The sequence below is a fragment of the Onychomys torridus genome, chromosome 3 (assembly GCF_903995425.1).
Source record: "Onychomys torridus chromosome 3, mOncTor1.1, whole genome shotgun sequence".
Classification (NCBI taxonomy): Eukaryota; Metazoa; Chordata; class Mammalia; order Rodentia; family Cricetidae; genus Onychomys; species Onychomys torridus.
Genome location: NC_050445.1, coordinates 94,622,973 through 94,642,030, shown reverse-complemented (window position 1 = coordinate 94,642,030; position 19,058 = coordinate 94,622,973). Strand labels below are relative to the sequence as shown.

Sequence of the window (19,058 nt, the reverse complement as noted above, 5' to 3'; positions counted from 1 at the left end):
CGGCTCTGATACTCCCTTACTGTGAGCATTTCGGCAAGCTGAGTGATTGCTGTGTCTGCATTTGGCTGACTGCATACCTATTAACTTTTATGAATAGTAATACTTACATTAATACAATAGTCACAGTTCTCAGCCAGCTAGGCTTACCAAAAACCTGTCATAAATTTTATGTGTGATCTAGGTACTTTTCATTCCTTGTCAAACGAAACAGGTAACCTTGTAAATGAATACTGAGAGCAGTACAAAAACAGAACCCTCCACCTGGCTCAGAGAGAGCTGGAAACAGGTGTTGACCTCCAGCACAGTTGTTGGTATTTAATCATAAATAATTACTTTTATTTAAACCTCATGAAATAATTAAAATAAATCCTTTAAGCTCAAGGAATAGACCCCAGTAAGCATTCTGGTAGTTTGTTTGCTTGGGATTTCTGAAAGAAGTAAGGGAGAGTTACATAATCTCCATTCATAAACAAACAGAATTGATTTGTGCAAAACAACTCATTAATATGTATGTAAAAAATAGATCTCAGAATGACACAATTGGCACAGAGGGGCAAAATACCCAGCAATTGTCTAGTTAAATCAGGGTTATATATCTAGGCTTCTCACTTGCATTTTCTGTCTTGAGTAGAAGCATTGCCGGGGAGGGCAGTATTTCTGAGAAGGGATTGTTACACTTTGTAGCCTGCTGCTTTTCCAAATGTTCAAGCCCAGTCCTCTGTTGATCTTTATTCCCATAGCATTAATGGATTTGCTTTTTCTTTAAGTGAAGCTGCAGTTATATGTGGACAGATGCAGAAATACAAGAAGACACAATGTCCTTGCTGCATATGCATGTGTTTCATAGTTAGAAATAGCTCAGTGAACACATTGTTGAGGTGGACAGGTAAGTTTGTTGAAGGGTCATTCTGGAACCCAGAAATAGAGCTTCACAGTTTGCTCTTCCCCTGAGTATAGCAGGCCTTCTTGCAGCACATCTTCTTGACCCGTTAGTGATTCTGGCAAGAGGCTTCCTTAGGTCCTCGCCTTTAGCATCTCCTGCTATCTGTCTACCATACACAGTTTTGTGTTCATGCCAGCCACATCAGTGTCACCAGGGAGTGTCACATGTCCAAAATGAGGCCCAGTAGTGTATCAGTTGACTCAGGAATTATTTTTGATATGAATCACCAGGAATCACCCTGTGCTTTGTAATTTAAAAAAACACTAATTAGAGATGAGAGTAGTTAAAACATGGAAATTTCCAGAACTGAATCCCAGCTCATTTCTTTTCTATTGTTCTATGATACATGATTTTACATCCCTGAAAATAATGTTTTATCATCAATAAAAGTAGTGTTATAACCAGAATTGTAATTAAATATGGCAATCTTGATAGTTAAACAAGATTATACTATTTTGGAAATGCATTAAAGATTTATTTTATATTTAATTTTCGTAATATGAATGTTTTACCACTATGTACTGGTGTTTGCAGAGGCCAGAAGAGGGCATCAGGTCCACTGGGACTGTAATTATTTCATCTTTATAAATTGTCATCATTTCATTGTTATAAAACTAAGAGAGGCCTAGATAAGTATGTTCATATTCATTTGGGATAGAAAAAAATCTGCCATCCAAAAGCATCCATTTTGGACACAAGGAAAGAGGCGTAGCTCACAAAAAGTTCATGAGAAATGACCAAGATGAATATTCCATCCTAGGTTTTTGGAATAGGTAAGCAGAATGTTAAGAGATTTTTTGTTTTTTGTTTTTGGTTTGTTTGTTTGTTTGTTTTTTGCTATTTGGGGTTTTCTACCTATATAATGCATCTACACTACATGAGCAAAGCAAACATTAGATTCCCTTGGTTTGATAAGTTTAGCAGCTCAGTCCTATTAGGTAGATGTCATAGGGTCTTCCTATGACATTGTTAAAGCTCCAGCCTAAGCTTAGTAAGATTCCCAAGCTACAGTAACAATGACAACATGAGAAATTATGTAATTGTCAAGTTTCTTAGCAAATATTACATGAAAGACTTAATTAGTACCTAAGAAAGTCTGATGAGGTACTTTCCTTCTGTGTGTGTGTGTGTGTGTGTGTGTGTGTGTGTGTGGGTGGTGGTGTGCGCGTGCGCGCGCACGCGCGTACGTAATATTCACACATGTATGTGGGCTCATATAAGTGTGGGAAAGTATATGAAAGTGAAGACCTACTCACTCTTCTCTTTTCTTCTTTTGAGACAGGGTCTCTTAATCGAAGACACAGCTTAGTCTTAGCTCTCCCTGACCAGCATCTCCTGGGATTTCCCCTTTGTGCTTTGCAGTCTGGAATCACAGGTAGGCTGCCATACTAGCTGACATTCACTGGGAACCTGGACTCTAGTCTTCTTTGCTCATATGATAAGTGCTTTAACCAGAGAACCATCTTTCCAGCCTATGAATGTTAATATAATACAAGCACTTTGAATAAAGATTCACTGGAAATACTTCTCTCAAGTTCTATAGTAAAATTGACTATGGCCATACAATCAAAGACAAATATGTACCAAAATTTGTCCTACTTTACTGGTAGATCAACTTTGGCTAGGTATGATGGCACACTCCTTTAATCCTAGCCTTCAGGGAGCAATGATCTCTGTGGGTTTTAGGCCAGCTTGGTCTACTTAGTAAGTTCCAGGTCAGCAGGGGCTACATAGTGATGTTTCAAAAATACAGATACATTACCTTTGATATTGGATAAAAATTATAAAGGTATATATTCTCCATTTACTCTTTTCTGCTTTTGTTTCCCATTGGGTTTAGGTTATAACTTAAGTCATGCTTTTCTTTGCCCCATATCATCTATTTTATTGGTTCTCAGATATTAAGACTTAATCTAAGATTAAAGTAATCAATGGAATGTCAAATGTGGTCTTTTCATCTGAGTTTAGTGGTATATGTCCATAATCCTAGCACTCAAGAAGCAAAGGTTAAAAGACTATAAGCCCAGACTATAAAGCAAATTCAAGGCTGTCTTGATATACATGGATACTATTATAAAAAACAAACAAACAAACAAAAGAACAAACAAAGAAATAATGACAACATCTAAGGGCCACAAAGTCTGGACACATAGTGAGTAGTTTTGTGTGACAAGCACAGATTCCTGTCTTTGAAACCTACCTTGGAAATAAGCCCCCAAATGAGGCATTTGCATGAACATGAATAAATAAAACAAAGGAAAACAAAGTAGCAAATTAAACAAAAACAGACCCTAGCAAGAATAAACACCTGATTCTTTTCTGAGATGGAGGCTCTATGGCATAGCAAAGAAAAGTCTAGACTTTAAATGCAAATACTGTTCAGTTTGGTCTGTACAGGCACAAAGTGTGCCACCATTTCTTTGTCTCTACAGATTATGCCTTTGTGGATTCAGTCATCTGTGGATTAAAATCATTAAAAGTCAATTTATCTGTACTGAACATGAATAGACAATTTTTATTTTTATTATTCTCTAAACAAAATTCAGAACAAAACTAGTTATGTAGCATTTATATTATATTAAATACTCAAAGAAATGTAGAGATGAATCACAGTATACAAAAGGATGATGTAGTAAACAACACTACATCATTACACATAAAAGACTTCAGTATGAACAGATTTCGTTATGTAATCAATCCCTCTTGGATGCAGAGGAAGGAGTTTGTGTGTGTTGAGTACACACACAAACATACACACACACACACACACACACACACACACAAACACACATACACACACATACATATATGATCCTCAGTATTATTGCATGTATTTGAATTAATTTCAAGGAGTGCTGCAATTTTAAATATCAGAAACTGATTTCATGACCACAGAGAATTTTTTATACAAATTTATCAACCCATGTAGGAAAAGGAAAATAAATTGGACTATATTGATTTTATGAGGTTCTGTTTATCACAGAGTATAAAAGACAAGCCACACAGTAGGAGATGTTTTTCCGATATGTAACAATACCAAAGTGGTCTTATCTAGAATCAATTACTGTGAAAAAGAAGTCAATAGAATAGAAAAATAATAGGAAAAGTAAGTTATCAAGTATCATCAAGAATACAGAACATAACATTGTCAATAAGGCTATAAATTAATAAAAACATAAGGTAGTATTGCCATTTGCTTGATTTTGTTGGTTTGTTTATTTTTGTTTTTATACAGAGACTTCCTATTTATATGTAGCTCAGGCAAGTAAGAATGTAGAATCCAGCTTATATGTTCTCAGAACTAGGATTATAGATTTTGACACCAGGCCCAGCTAGCACTATCTTTAGAAGTGTCTATGTACACACCAGTATTGTTAGATTCTGTTTTATGTATGAACAATAGAGAAGTGTATACAGGGGCATATGTAAAGATTCGTGGTCTCAGAGTTAATATTGACTATCAACTGGACAAGATTTAGATCTGACCACTCAGGAGACACACCTCTGTACAGATCTGTGAGGGATTTTCTAGATTGGTTTAACTAAGGTAAAACACCTACTCTAGCACTGTTCCAGGGGTTAGGATTCCAGACTTAATGAAAAGGAGAAACCAAGCTGAGCATCAACAGGCATCTCTTTACGATTCTGGATTGTGGATGCGATGTGATCAGCCACGTCGGTCTTCTGCCACCAGACCTTCCCCACCATGATGGACTATATCCCCAAACTGTGAGCCAAAATGACCCCTTAGTTCCTCAACTTGCTTTTGTTAGGCATTTGGTCACAGCAGTGAGAAAAGTAATCAATACAGGTGATAGTTTTGATACAAGATTTACATATCTCTGCACTTAAAAGCAACCCACTTACTTAACTGTCTAAAGGATCAAACTTTAACATCTATTACACAGTCTTAACATATAGAAAAATCAAAGAAAAAGGTGGGGAATGTGGCTTAACAGATAACACACTTGCCACTCAAATATGGGGACCTGAGTCTGAATCACCAGAGCCCACATAAAGCCAGTCATAGTAGCAACCCTAGTGCTCCTCATAAGAGATGGTGGTTGAGACAGGACCCTCTCTGGAAGCTTGCTGGCGTCAAACAATAAAGAGACTCAATCAAGTAAAGACAGATGGGAGATGAGAATTGGTACCAGTGTTTTACTTGTTCTCTGAGCTCCACACTCCAGAACACACACATCATTAGCATATGTATACATCATATAGGCACAGAAGGGACTTTTCAAAAATTCTTACTCACATTATTGTTAACTGACAATTAGAGATGGCTCATCTGTCAGAAAGGAGGAAGGAGGAAGAATTGGAAGGAGAAAGGTACAGGGAAGGTTGTCCAAGATGCTGGTAATATTCTATATTTGTATTTCTTTTAGTAAGGTGCCATTGAATATGATGAGCTAGCTATTTTTTTTTTACATTTTTCTGCAATATTATACTTTGTAAGAAAGTAGCATATAAATTAATAACTTAAAACATAACAAACATTTCCATGGGATTCTTTAAAATCTATTATTTGTAGTTTTTTTTTTTTTGAACACTAGATCCTAATTTAGGTAATATTTTGATATATATTCGAAACAAATGCCAGACAACAATTTATCTATCTTTCAAAGTAAATGGAAATTATATTAATATGTATGATTTTATCAGTCCCCAGAGAAACATTCTTATGATCTATGTATATAGCTCTCCCAAAGCTATTTGTCCAATGAGTCATCCACAAGCCTATTTCAGCTTCCTGTTTCTTCTGAGTTTAATAAATACTAAATTCTCTATTTTGATGGGATGAATCTCTTACTTTGTAATATTTTCCTCTCCCACCATGAGTCTTAGCCCATGCAGCTTAAATGTTCAATTTTATTCAAATTGAGCAAAAAGATTAGGGCCTGCTGAAAATAAGTAGAGGACGGCATTGGAAGAGGCTAAATTTAAAAAAAAAAAAGTATCAGTTCTGATAAGACACATAAATAGAATTCCAGCAGTGATGATGTGGGGGGAAATGAGGCTAATACATTGGATAATCTACATTCCTGTTGATTTTTAAGATAAATATGATAGGAGCTAGCTGCAATTTAACTGTGCAACTCTCACAGTCCATTTGTTTAAAGATGTGAATTATTTTTAAGAGCAAAGTTTTCTCCTTAATATACCAATTGACAGTAATGTTATTATAGCATTAAAATAAAGTTAGAATACTAAATCCGTTGTAACATCATAGCACTGCTTCAACTTTATAATGAAAAGCAATGCTAATTTGTCAACTTTCACTTAAGAAATTAGAGAGAAATATTTCATGTACATGTTCATGTCATTCTCTTCTGCACAAACGATGTTAAAAGGCATTTGGCATTTTCATTGATAATTAGGTATGCATTACCCACTTAATGCACACTTTACAATTACCAGAGTCTTTGCAATTTCCAAATGTATTTTTGAGTGTTCTTTTTAAAAAGTTCTTTTCCTGAGACTTAATTTTATTTTCCCAATTTAAATGTACTTTATCACCATCAGGATCATGTGTGATTTGGGCTGCATTTCAATGACATTTAGAATTGCTCAGGTCCCAAAATGCTTTCCATTTTTATTTATCAATGTGAGAGCCCTCCAGTTTAGGAAATAATGAGACACCTTACTTTCAAATTTATAAGTGTCTTGAAATCCTTCAGTAGTCAAAGACCTTTATATTAAGACTTCTCCCTACTAAGGTATAATTGTTTATTGTTTTAAATGTGTGTATGTGTGTGTGCAGGTGAATGTGTGGGGGGGTATGTGGGTTCATGGAAGTTAGGATAATCTCAGTCGTGATTCTTTGGGCACTCTACACTTTGACAGAACCATGGCCAAGAACTCACTAGGTAGGCTTGGCTGGCAATCCAGCAAAGCCCAGGGATCTGCATCTCTCTGCTTCTTCAATGCTGTGATCACATCCTGCTCTTCTTCTTTCTTACATGGTTCTGGAGTTTGAGCTGTGGTTGCAAGACAAGGCATTCCCTATTAAGCTGCTTTACCAGCCAGTGATTTCTTGATTCATGAGAAGTCTGCTTTCAAAATAAATACACACTCTAAAAAATATCTCAAGACATACAAGTGAGAAATTCAGAACCTGTATAGTTTGAGTGACCTTGGGCAAGGAACACTGTTGTATCACCTTGAATTTCTGTATCTGTAAAATATGGTTTAGAATAGTTTACAGGTTCAGAACGATGATGAATGGCTTGGTGAATATGAAACCTTTTTCATTCCTCTAGAAAAATGATGATGGTTGTAAATGCCTACATGTTTATGGTGCTTGAAAATGAACTGTTATTACATGTTAACACTGAAGCATTCAAAATCAGTCCTGGGATATGATACAGAATTCTATAATTTCACCACATAAGTTAAATGAACTAAAGCGTAGAAAACCCTAAATATGTATAACTTCTGTATTAATAATTTTAATATGTAAAGCTAACATATCCAAGGAAAATGCATGGTACATTTCAAATTGACTTTTACGAGTAACTTCAACATTCTAGACATCAATCAAATACTTGGTGTTAGAATGAATAATGAAATACAAATTCTGGCCTGTTAAGAGTGCAAGGCAAGGCTCCTGCCTGCCTTGCTATATTCATCTAACAACTATCTGTTGTCCTTGCCCTATGCTCTGTGTGTATTAAATACCAGATCCTCTATCCATCTTATTTGAAGTGAGCAATGTCACCACCCTCATTTTACACATGAATTAACTCTGGGTACAATGTCAGTGCAGACAATTTTCCAAAACAGGCTATTTGTTTTGATGCTTATGTACACTGCCTTGTACTCTGACTTTCCCAAGTTTTCTGAAGATCTTACAGTCTCATTCAATTGTCCCATTGCATAAAGAGAAACAAAGTTCTTTTTCAGCTTCAACCAGGAAACGATAATTTTCTAATCCATCATTTTGCTCCTCTCATCAGCCAGGTCTGCCCCTCCTTGCCTCTTCCATCATATGTGGTCCTGATCACACACTTTTTCTGTTGAACCTTAATGTCCTACTTCTTCTAGTTTCTGTGTTGACAACAGAAAACTTCTATCTCAATGCTTAAATCAGACCACTTCTCCTTTGGATGACATTCTTTGCTCTTCCTCCAAACTTAAGTACTCCCTGTTCAGGTTACTGCTTAGTTACCTGAAGTCCACCTCTTATTTCACCTCAGAAGACTTGTTGAGGCAGTGCAGAGTACAGGAGGGGCGGGATCTTATATTCCACTCTCTTTGAGTTAGAATATTGATCACAACATTCATTTGTGTGTGTGTGTGTGTATGTGTGGTTACAGATAAAACATTTCTTTCTGACCTTTTGCAATGAAGATGTTGATCCTATCAGAGGTGTTCCCATACTATGCATGAGAAATTTACTCTCTCTTTGCATTGTTTTATTTAGAATTCCACTTTAAGGACTTGTTTGCTCTGTTAAAATAGGAGGGCCTGCCAACACTAATTCCACCATTTAATCTCTAGATTATAGCACTATGCTTAACCCATGTAAGACCAACTATGTCCAGGTGGTCACTAGATGAATAAATATAGAGTCATTTAGAAGGCTAACAAGCTTCCTTTCCTTCTGCACTGACAGAAGAAATGTATTTGAAATATCATCCATGATTAAATATGAAATACAATAGAATTCAAAAGTTTTATCCATGATTTCATGCCAAGTATCTATGTATTGGTTGTCAGAGTTCTATATACTAAAAGACTCCTAAGCAGAGCTTAATGAAATTACAGGTTTCTTTCCAAACACCTATCTCAATTTCTCAGGGACAATATTTTAAATGGCAGACACTGATCACAATACCCCCACAGGAGTACAGGAGTACAAAGAAATTAATTAACATACACATGAAGGAAGGAAATTCACCTATAACATTTGCCACCAAAATCTTTGAGCAATAAAAGAAAATTCTAAGCAGCTACAGGCGAATTAAAGAGATAAGCTGGATTTATCACCCAGGAATGCTGGGATGAATGTTAAGAGGTGATACGAAGCAGAATTTTTTTTCAGAGTTAAGTTTGGATTGGGTAGGGTGGGCCGGGATTAAATTAGAATATGCCTGAGAACATGACACAAGAGAGTCCTATGCTAAAGAAAGGTGGTCAGGGACGTTTGTGATCTGATAATTCAAAATATGCCTTAAAAACAGAGTAGTTTATGACCTGTTAAGATTAAAGACACATTTGACCTATTTTATAATAGTCAATTTTTTTACATATAGGACACATTATCAGCAAGGTTTCATATTAAGATAAGTCACAAGGCAGAAAATTATAGGCTATATCTAAAGTAAACTTAGGTGTACCATCCAACTGCTACTACCAAGATGAGAATTATAAGCAAAAGCCATCACTTACCTAATAAAAACCTGCAAAACCTCTCATGGACAACTTAGGTTCAGAAAGAGTGTGTATGAGTCTACTGACTCTGAAGCTCAAATCAATGCTACAGCAAACTACCAAAAGACATACACAAAAGAGCTCAAACATTTTTATTTTGATGTATAACTTTATTCTAATTTAGGGAAATTTGTATAAGTAGGGCTTCTGGACACATTTTTGATGTGTAAGAAAACTAAATGCACAAAGATCTTATTGTGAATGGTTTCTGCCTTTCTTGGGTTTGCTAAAAAGTGTGACTCAGAGGGCAGAGATTTACAAGAACAAGTTTAATTGTGCCTCATGTATGAAGTTCTCAAAGTAAAGAAAGTGTAGGAAAAGGAACTAAAAACACAAATGGTTATGAGTTACCCACTTAGTGGCTTGACTTGACCGTGCTGACAAACATAATGTTAGAAGTAATGATGAAGTTCTTACAAATAATTCTGAAAAAGGGAAAGTTGATTACATTTTTTAAAAAGAGATGAATGAGGAGAAGCTCACAGAAGACCACCGAAATAGAGAGATAGAGCAAGGCCAGTATGTCTACTGTCTTCTAGGTTTTGTCTCATCCTCTGGAGAGATCTAGAGAGCTAAATCCACTGGGAGTTGCATACCTGGGGCGGGCTGTATCTTTCATGAGGGACACACCAAGCACTATACCAACTTCAAACTTATTAACCAGCTTATTGCCTTACAGGTATTCATTCGGAAAATTATTTATAAATAAATTGCATTATTTGAAACTGAAATGAAGAAAGATGGCTCCCATGACTTGTATGGACAGTGTTGTAAAGAGGTCTCTACTATCTACATCAGGAGCATTCATTTTAGAAAGTAAGTTCTGCTTTTCATTAAATAAATGTAATCAAATTAAAATATGTTTATTAACAATATACCCATAGAAAACCACAATCTGTTTAGAGTTTAAGCTTAAATTCTATTTATAGATATAGACAACAGATATATCCGACTCTTTATTATTGGACAATTCAACAGAGACATTATATAGAAAGGATGTGGAAAGCAAGGATTAGATAGTAACACCCAGTTGCACAAAGACCCCACATACTTTGCTTGCCAGACAGAGAAATTAAATTAGAATTGGGCTGTAAGGTCATTCCCTGCTGGCTACCCTTCCAGTGTCTGCTTGTGCTATACAGTAAGGTGGGAGAAAATTGTTATTAACAGTCATGCTCAGCTGTGGACCCTATGTGCAATGCTACTGAATGGAAAGGCAACCTATGCTCACTGGTTCAAAAATAGTGAGTCTGTTATGTGGATTATCATTTACTACCTAATTGGAATGCAGAGTTCCTACCCAGAACAGAATTCATAGTTGATACTGAAAACCCAGTAAAAAACTAGTAAGTATGAGGATGTAGTAGGCCATGGTGGGAAAACTCTTGCTGTTGTTTTGTTAAATGAACATGGTGCAACCATTGGAGTTCCTTTCCATTAATTGTCTTTATATCCCTAGATATGTGCCTCTGCTGGTTGGTTTGGACAAACTTTTTTTATTGGACAGGTCAGTGTAAAGACTAATAACTGGTAAAAGTGTTGAGAATTAAGTGACTGTTGAATTTGCGGCTATGCATGAGACATCTTCTATCACATGCCCTTCAAGGCTCAGGAAACATGACAGAAAAGAGGTCACATAGAATGTAAGAGCCAGGGGAAGAGGTGCAATACTATCTTCTGCCTGTTGAATTCTGGAACCTGTGGCTTCTGAACTCATGAACTCTTATTAGCTAGGATTTCTTATGCAGAACTGGACAATACTGGACACTTCACAGACCCACAGTTCCCTGTAGCTTTATAGGCAATTGGCAGTTGATAAAGAAGGAAGTATATTTGTCTCAGTTGCACATCTATTGGTAAGTTGCCCATGCTTTATAAATAAGCCATAATTTATGCTTATGTAAGCAATCTAATGAAACTTATTATGTTATAAACAATGATATTAAAACATATGGGGGACTAGTTGGAACTGAAAGGGGAGTAACAGGAATATAAGAGGATAAAATACAGGAATGGAGAAATAGGTTCAAAATGCATTATACATACACACACATACACACACACATATACATGAATTTCAAAAAACATTATTTTATTTAATTGGTGCATGTAAATAAAAACACTAAATATATTTGAAATATAAGAAGGATCTTTAGATATAAACTGGAAGAGCAAGGAATACACAAAGAATGCTCAATCTTACGATAAAGACACATGCTCAACTATGTTCATATCAGCATTATTTATAATAGCAAGAACCTGGAAACCATCTAGAAGATGCTCCTCAACTGAAGAATGGATAAAGAAAATGTGGCACATATACAATGGAGTACTACTCAGCAGTAAAGAACAATGATATCATGAAATTTGCAGGCAAATGGATGGAACTAAAAATATTATCTTGAGTGAGATGATAGACTCAGAAGTACAAACATAGTATGCACTCACTCACAGTGGATATTAAATGGGAGGAAGGGATGGCCAGACTGCAATCCACAACTCCAGAGAGGCTAGCTAACAGGAAAGACCCTAGGAAGGACACATGGATGGCCCTGTGAAGGAGAAGTGGATGAGATCTACATGAGTGGACTGGGTGTGTGTGTGGGAGGTGGCAGAGGGCCAGGAATGGGGGATGAGAACATAGGGAAATGGGAGGGTCGAGCTGGACCAGGGACATAGTGGGAGGGCAGCAGGGGGGAGATACCATGATAGATGAGGACATCATGGGAATAGGAAGAGGCAGGGTTCTGGGGAGGCTCTCAGGAATCCACAAGGATGACCCTACCTTGGACTGCTGGTAGTGGTCCAGAGGGAACCTGGTCAGGTCTACTCTGGTGAGTAGTCTAGTGAATACCCTAACTGTCATCATAGAGACTTTGTCCAGTGACTAATGGAGGCAGATGCAGAGATCCACAACCAGGCACCATTCTGAGCTCCAGGAATCCAATTGATGAGAGAGAGGAGGGATTCTACAGGTGGGCAACTTTGAGAAGACATGTAAAGATGACCAGCCACACTAGAGGAAGCCCATGAACTGTAGACTAGTGGCTGTGGAGCCCCCATGGGACTGGACTAGGCCCTTTGGAAACAGAAAACAGTTGTTTGGGGGGGGGCACCCCAGCATGGGGATTGGGATCCATGCCTGGTGCATGGGCAGGCTTTTGGGAATCCAGTGCCTGTGGTGTGATGCCTTGCATAGCCATGGTGCAGTGGGAAGGGGCTTGGACCTGCCTAGACTCAGTGTACTGGGCTCTGCTCACTCCCCATGGGAGACCTTAATTTGGAGATGTGGTGATGTGAGGTGGCTTGGGAGAGAGGCCTGGGAGGTGGGAGGAGAGAGGAGGGGGATCTGTGGGTAGTATGTAGAGTGAGTAGAAAATTTCTTAATAAAGAAAAAAAAAGACCACAGATGAAAGATTCCCTGTAGTGTGGTCACAGAAGGGTATACTTTGAAGTTACTGTTTTGTGTAAGATTTTATGGCTTGAGGAACACATGACTTTCCTCTTCCTCTGTGATATACACATCATGTTATCACCTCAGTATGAAATTCTGTAATATATTGGACCAATAAAATTATGTTCTAGCTTATACTTTAACAAATATGTTAAGTCCTTAATTTTCAAAATCACTTTTATTTTCTGTGATGTGAGTTGGACTCAGATCCTCCTGCTAATATTTCAGTTATGCTATTATCTTCTTAGTTTAAACAGTAGAAATAAAGGAACTCTATGTAATTATCTAAAAAAATATTTCCCACCCCAAAACAATAAAAACAAACAAACAAAACACTGAAAGAGTTTTCTATGTGAAATAGCAATTAGAAACATATAATTGTATATGTATATGTGTGTATGTATATATGTAGGTAATGTTTGGATGAGTTAGAGAAAGAATACAATTGAGAATTAGATATATCATTTCTCAACTGTCTATGTGAATGAAAATCCCCACATTCATATCCCAGGTAATCCATATCTTTGTCTTATATAATGAATGGTGTTGGATGTTTTAATCTATAAATATCTCAGCGGAGTCTTATTGTGAGAATGTACCTAATTGCATTCTGTTGGATATTTGATAGAAATACAAGTTGAGTTTGAGAATGACTATCTGAAGCTCCAGCGTTTGACCCACATTGCTATTCAGCCAACGAACTTTTCAGTCAAACAACCATTGTTAATTTAAGAAGGAAATAGTGAAGCATTCAAGAATGAAGATACAGGTCATGAAGTTCAGGAACTTTCCACTGGGTCAGGTCAGCATGCATCCACCCTACTTTTTCTGTGTTATACTCTAGAAACTCTTTCACAGGATACAGTAGGAAGTCTTTCAGATGCAGTGTCAGTATATATAAGTACTATGCAGGAAGGGATGACACTTGGGCATTTTCTCTCCTCTCAAAATGTCAGTCTTAGGGCCTACAATCATTTAAGTTTACAGAACAAATGTCCGCTACTGAATATAAGCAGACCAACTTTTGGCATGGATAGATAGTGAAAATGTGTTTGTTCATATGGTGTTCCGGTGTGTGCACATATTTGTGAGGGCTGGAGATTGATATCAGGTTTCTTCCTCATTTACTCCCCAAATTATCTTTTATTTCATAGTATCATAAAGAACACAATGCTGACCAAATAGACTAGATGAGATGGCCAGTAAGCCTCAAAGATCCTTTTGTTTCCATCTCTCCATGGCTGAGATTACAGGGTTATGTCACGACATTCAGCTTTTTTATAGGGATGCTCGGGTTTGAACTCAGATCCTCAAAATTGTGTGACAAGCACAGTAGCCATTAACTTTAAGCCACTAAAGGATAAAGAATGAGGAGGAGCTATAGTCAAAGAATTGGTTCATCTCACTCATGCAAGTATATAATTTAACTTCTTTTTACTTCAACTTTTTCTTTCCATTTTGGCAAAGATCAAATATATTTTAGCTAGGAAAAGTTTTAGATGCATGTATTTCTTTAAACCAAAAAAAAAAAAAAAAGATAACTTAAATCATAGGGATACTTTTAAAGTACTTTTTAGAGTGCAAGAAGAAAGGTACAGCTATATAAATCACAATGTGGTAATTTCAGGATTTATTTAATTTGCATGTTTGTCTTTTTGTGAGACAGTCTCAGCACTCAGGTAACAGCATTGTAAGCCTACAACACTATATCAGGGCCAGATGTTTGAAAGATGACTCAACAGAAAGTCAGGAACATTACAAATAAATATTCCATGTTGTATGAAATTTCCTTTGGAATCTATCAGTGTGTAACCTGATTCCAGTATTCTGGGGATGTCCACTTTCTAAACAATTCAGTTAGGCTCTAACAACTGTGCATTTCTGGGGGATGTGTGTCTATAGTTTCCTCCCTACTGTATTTTCAAGTAATTCTCTAAGATAGAATGCAGAATCAACCCCAATGATTATTGATTATATGCATAGGCACGTAACGTATAAAACCAAAGCAAGGCTATCTCCCAAACATTGATCCTTCCTGCACCCTGTGTAGATCATGAGATCGCTGGTGCAGAACAGACTTGAGACCATAACTGCACATGACTAAAGCACTTTTTCAGGGTGGCATGAGACACATATTTCTATGCAAAATCTCTAAATTTGGTTTTTGAAAGTTATAGTCAGCACAGACATTTCCATGAGCCCTCAAACAGAAACAACTGACATTCTGGTTCCCTGGCTTATCTAGAGCGTGGGGAGTCATACAAGGGAGAAATGCAAGACTTCTACATTGTCTACATTGTGAGATATAATTACTCTCAAACAAGGCTTTCACTGAATCCAATATGAAGGATTTTAGTCCCTGGGAACACTATATATAAAGGATATAAGAAGCAGTGTCTATTGTTCATCTGCTAATGTCCCCAAATGTCACAAAGGTAATTACTTGGATGACATTTATGTGATGCAGCTGGACATTGTTACAGTTAATATAAAGCCTGCCTGTGGCAACCACTTTATTTCCGCCTACATCTCACTGTGGGTGTATGATCACTGTTCCTAGAGAAACACCCACCTGCCCACATGACACCACTGCCTTGGGGATGCTTTCCTGTGCTATTCACACTAATACCTGGCATAAAAGAAAAAAGTGAAAGGGCAGCAATATTATATATATGATCTTAATATTGATATGCGGCAGTTTTAGAGATGTTTCTAAGAATACTTCACAATATATAATTTAAAAAAATATGTTTTACCTAAAAAAGTAACAGATTTCCATTATCCTCAGGAATTACAAAATGCACAAGAAAAACTTTTTGTGCACATAAAATTCCATTTGATTTCAAAGAGCAGGTAGCTGAAAAAAAAAAAAAAAACAAAAAACAAACTACCTTTTTTGGCCCAATATAGATACATCACCAGACTCTTTTCCAGGACATATTTATTATGGAAGTTTCCCCCAAACTTACATGCAAACTGGAGTTTGGCTTTCCTACTCAGAATGGTTCCCACAGGATTGGTGGCCAGACACTGGTAGGTGCCAATATCTTGATCTGTGCGGGGGCTGCTGATGGCCAAACTGCCTCCATCCAACCTATAGTGATAAGTCATGCTGAAGTCAATATCTGTGCCATTTTGTTTCCACCTTCATGGATAAAAAAGAAACAAATTACATATGTAATATAAAGATGGAGTGCTACTTATCATAAAAATCATACTGTTTGAATCCTTATAAGCATAAAAGTAAACAAAAACAAAACAAAATACAGGATCACCTGTGGAATTATCTCTGTAGTTTTACTAAAGGTAAGAGTGTTCTGTCTTTTTTGTAGTACTGCAGTTTGAACAAGGACTGACCTCACACACTCTACTGATGTGCTGCACCGCTGGGCAACATTTACAGACTCATTTCAATTTTTTTAATCCTCAGACACATTCTCACCAAGTTGCCCTGGCTTTCACCAAATAAACTCTGAAGCTCCTCCTGGTTTAGAACTTGCCATCCTCTTGTATTACTCAAGCACAAGCTGAGCCTAGAGGGCTATGCTACCACTTGGCAAACACAACTGTTCTGAGGCCAGTGCTACAAACTGATAGGTTGTTTGGAAGCTCTTTACCCTTCATAAGTTGCAAAGACTCATTCACATGAAACCAGAAGGGCATCCAAACTCTTAACATGAGAAATGAAAATTAGACAACACTCAATAATTCTGACATCTATTTCTTTCAAGACTTTTCAAATAATGTATACTATACCTGAATCCCCACAACTGACACTACAAAATGGAATGTCAAAAATGATTTAGAGACAGAAACCCAAGAAGGCTACATTACATCCAGGACAAAGAATGCCTGCAAGAGTCTGACAATACCCATTCAAAGCCAATTACAAAACAATAATAACCTGAAAACACCAAAATATGATTGTCTTTGTGAGTGTGCTACTTGGAAAATTAATCACATTGAAAATATTTCAATGGTGCTTAGGAAAACCAACCTAAAATTATATGCTAACAAAACAAATACAGCTTGAAAATTTTTTTTAAGCCAAAAATCTCTCAGCTTAGTTATTAGTCAACAGTCCTTCGGTGCATGAATAATCTACCTATAAAAGGGCATTAGCACTGTTTGAAAGGAAGCATAAAGAGCTTTAGAAGACTTGATGTGGCCATTTCAGATCAGTAAATATGCACTCACACCCTCTTATTAGATTCACTTCTCAAATTGGAAACCTCCCAACTTCATACTTTAAATTATAAACATTGCACATTAATGAAGTATATCTCAAAGTTATAAGTTATATGTAGTCATATAAAGCATTTATGGAAATAGGCATTTAAAATTAATGAATTATAACTCATACTCATAGAGATGGAAGAAATACAGAGACAAAAAAGCAAAATCCCTCTTCATTAATTGTCAGGGTCATGGTTGAGGGTCTAAAATGTGTTTTAGCACATACGTAGTCTTTCAATACAGCTTTTTCATGACATTAGGATTTTCAGAAACAATACCCCCAATCACAGACAGATCTGCATATTTAGTGCTAGAATTCATAAAGAGTGTCCTATTGTCAAGATATAAAGGACAGCAAGGAAGAGCTGATGTTCACAGTTAGGGAAAACTCACAGGGACTGACTGTTCATGTTTTCATTGATGACTGCGGTTCTCCAGGAAAAAGTAGGTTCTTTTGCTTAGAGTCCCGGGGAAGTGACCTCTGATATGAAAACTATATATTTAGCTTAAAAACAGAAGTGGGATGGGGGAGATGTGAAAGACTTTCTGCTTCTGCTATTGTCTCCTGGCTTTAGGGCAGTGGTTCTCAGCCTTCCTGATGCAGCTACACTTTAATACAGTTCCTCATGTTGTGGTGACCCCTAATCATAAAATTATTTTTGAGCTACTTTATAACTCTAATTTTTCTGCTATTACAAATCATAATGTAAAAATCTGTTTTTTTATAGTCAACCCCACTACCCAACGTAAAAAGGTCCTTCCAAAATGGGCTGTGACCCACAGGTTGAGAACCACTGCTTTAGGGTAATTTGTCCTGAGCCTGCCAGTAAATGGCCTCTCACTACATTATATGTATACATATATATAAAATTTTCAAACCATATTTTAGGGCATATGCCTACCTTGCTATGATTCTTCTATTCATAGTGAAATTCTTTAAAATATTTTGTTAAGGTGGGTAATTGGAAGAAAGGAATGGCATTCTCCAAAGTTATTTTGAATACCATTGATTTTGGGGGGCAGCATTGTGACAGATTCACTGGAGTAAATCTGACTAATGTCTACTAAAATAGAAAAGAAATACAAAATTGTATACTCCTTCATACTATTAAAGATATAAAATGATGGCTCAAATATCAAATCAATCAGAGGATTTAAACCAATCCTGTCAACTTCAAAATGATTTGCCCATGTCCTGTATATGTCAACTTCTTTTTAATAAAATAAAGATGATCAGCCATCAAGAGTTCATCTATATAGCTTGGGGTTTCCACTGCATTTTCAGTAGAAATTATTACATATTGCTTTTTTCTGTGCTCTTAGGACACAAAAAGCAGAAAACTTGTTCCCGCTGGCCTGTCTCAAGTTGCCAATATCCCCCTTGCTCTCACTGTAAACCTGTCTTTCATAATTCACTTACAGGGCATGGTCTCAGACCTCCGTGGTCTCTATCATTTTCAAAGAGAATGGTATACCACACTTAGTTTGCCAGCTCTCTTTAATTTTGGAATCAATCACTGAAATAACTGCTGTCATCATTACATGCTCCTAATTAAGCGCAGTAATTGTTTTTCAACACAAATTCAAAGTTGTTGGCTTAGCTGCAGCAAATGAATTTTTCACAGTAGCCCCGTAATCATTCTAATCACTATGGTACAATGATTATTAAACTGTGCATATAGATCAGGAGTTCAGCTCTGGGTTTGGGCTTTGTCCTAATTAATATGCTTAAATAAATGGAGAAATAGTTTTACTTCATTAAAGTGACTGTCAGACATACTTTACTGATAGCATTATTACATATCCAAGTGAATTTTTCTATGATACAGACTAGAAAATGTGTGTTGAATGAATATTTTATGTATATGAACTAACACATTAGTTCTAGGAGATGTTGTGAATTTGAACTAGAATATGATCCTTTTACTAAGGAATATCTTTCACAATTAAGTAGTTGAGTTGTGGCTGGACAATATGACTAGGAGT

General features: G+C 36.6%; 1 protein-coding gene across 4 annotated transcripts in view; it reads right to left on the bottom strand.

Moving 5' to 3' along the window:
• The window catches only part of Cntn6 (contactin 6), a 347,844-nt gene that overhangs the window by 177,613 nt on the left and 151,173 nt on the right, over window positions 1-19,058 (bottom strand). For 3 of the 4 annotated variants that reach the window (XM_036181617.1, XM_036181615.1, XM_036181616.1), the window contains exon 4: window positions 15,806-15,981. In XM_036181617.1, the coding sequence (XP_036037510.1) occupies window positions 15,806-15,981 (176 nt within the window). The remainder of the gene's footprint in view (window positions 1-15,805; window positions 15,982-19,058) is intronic. The other variant, XM_036181619.1, reaches the window with a different exon arrangement.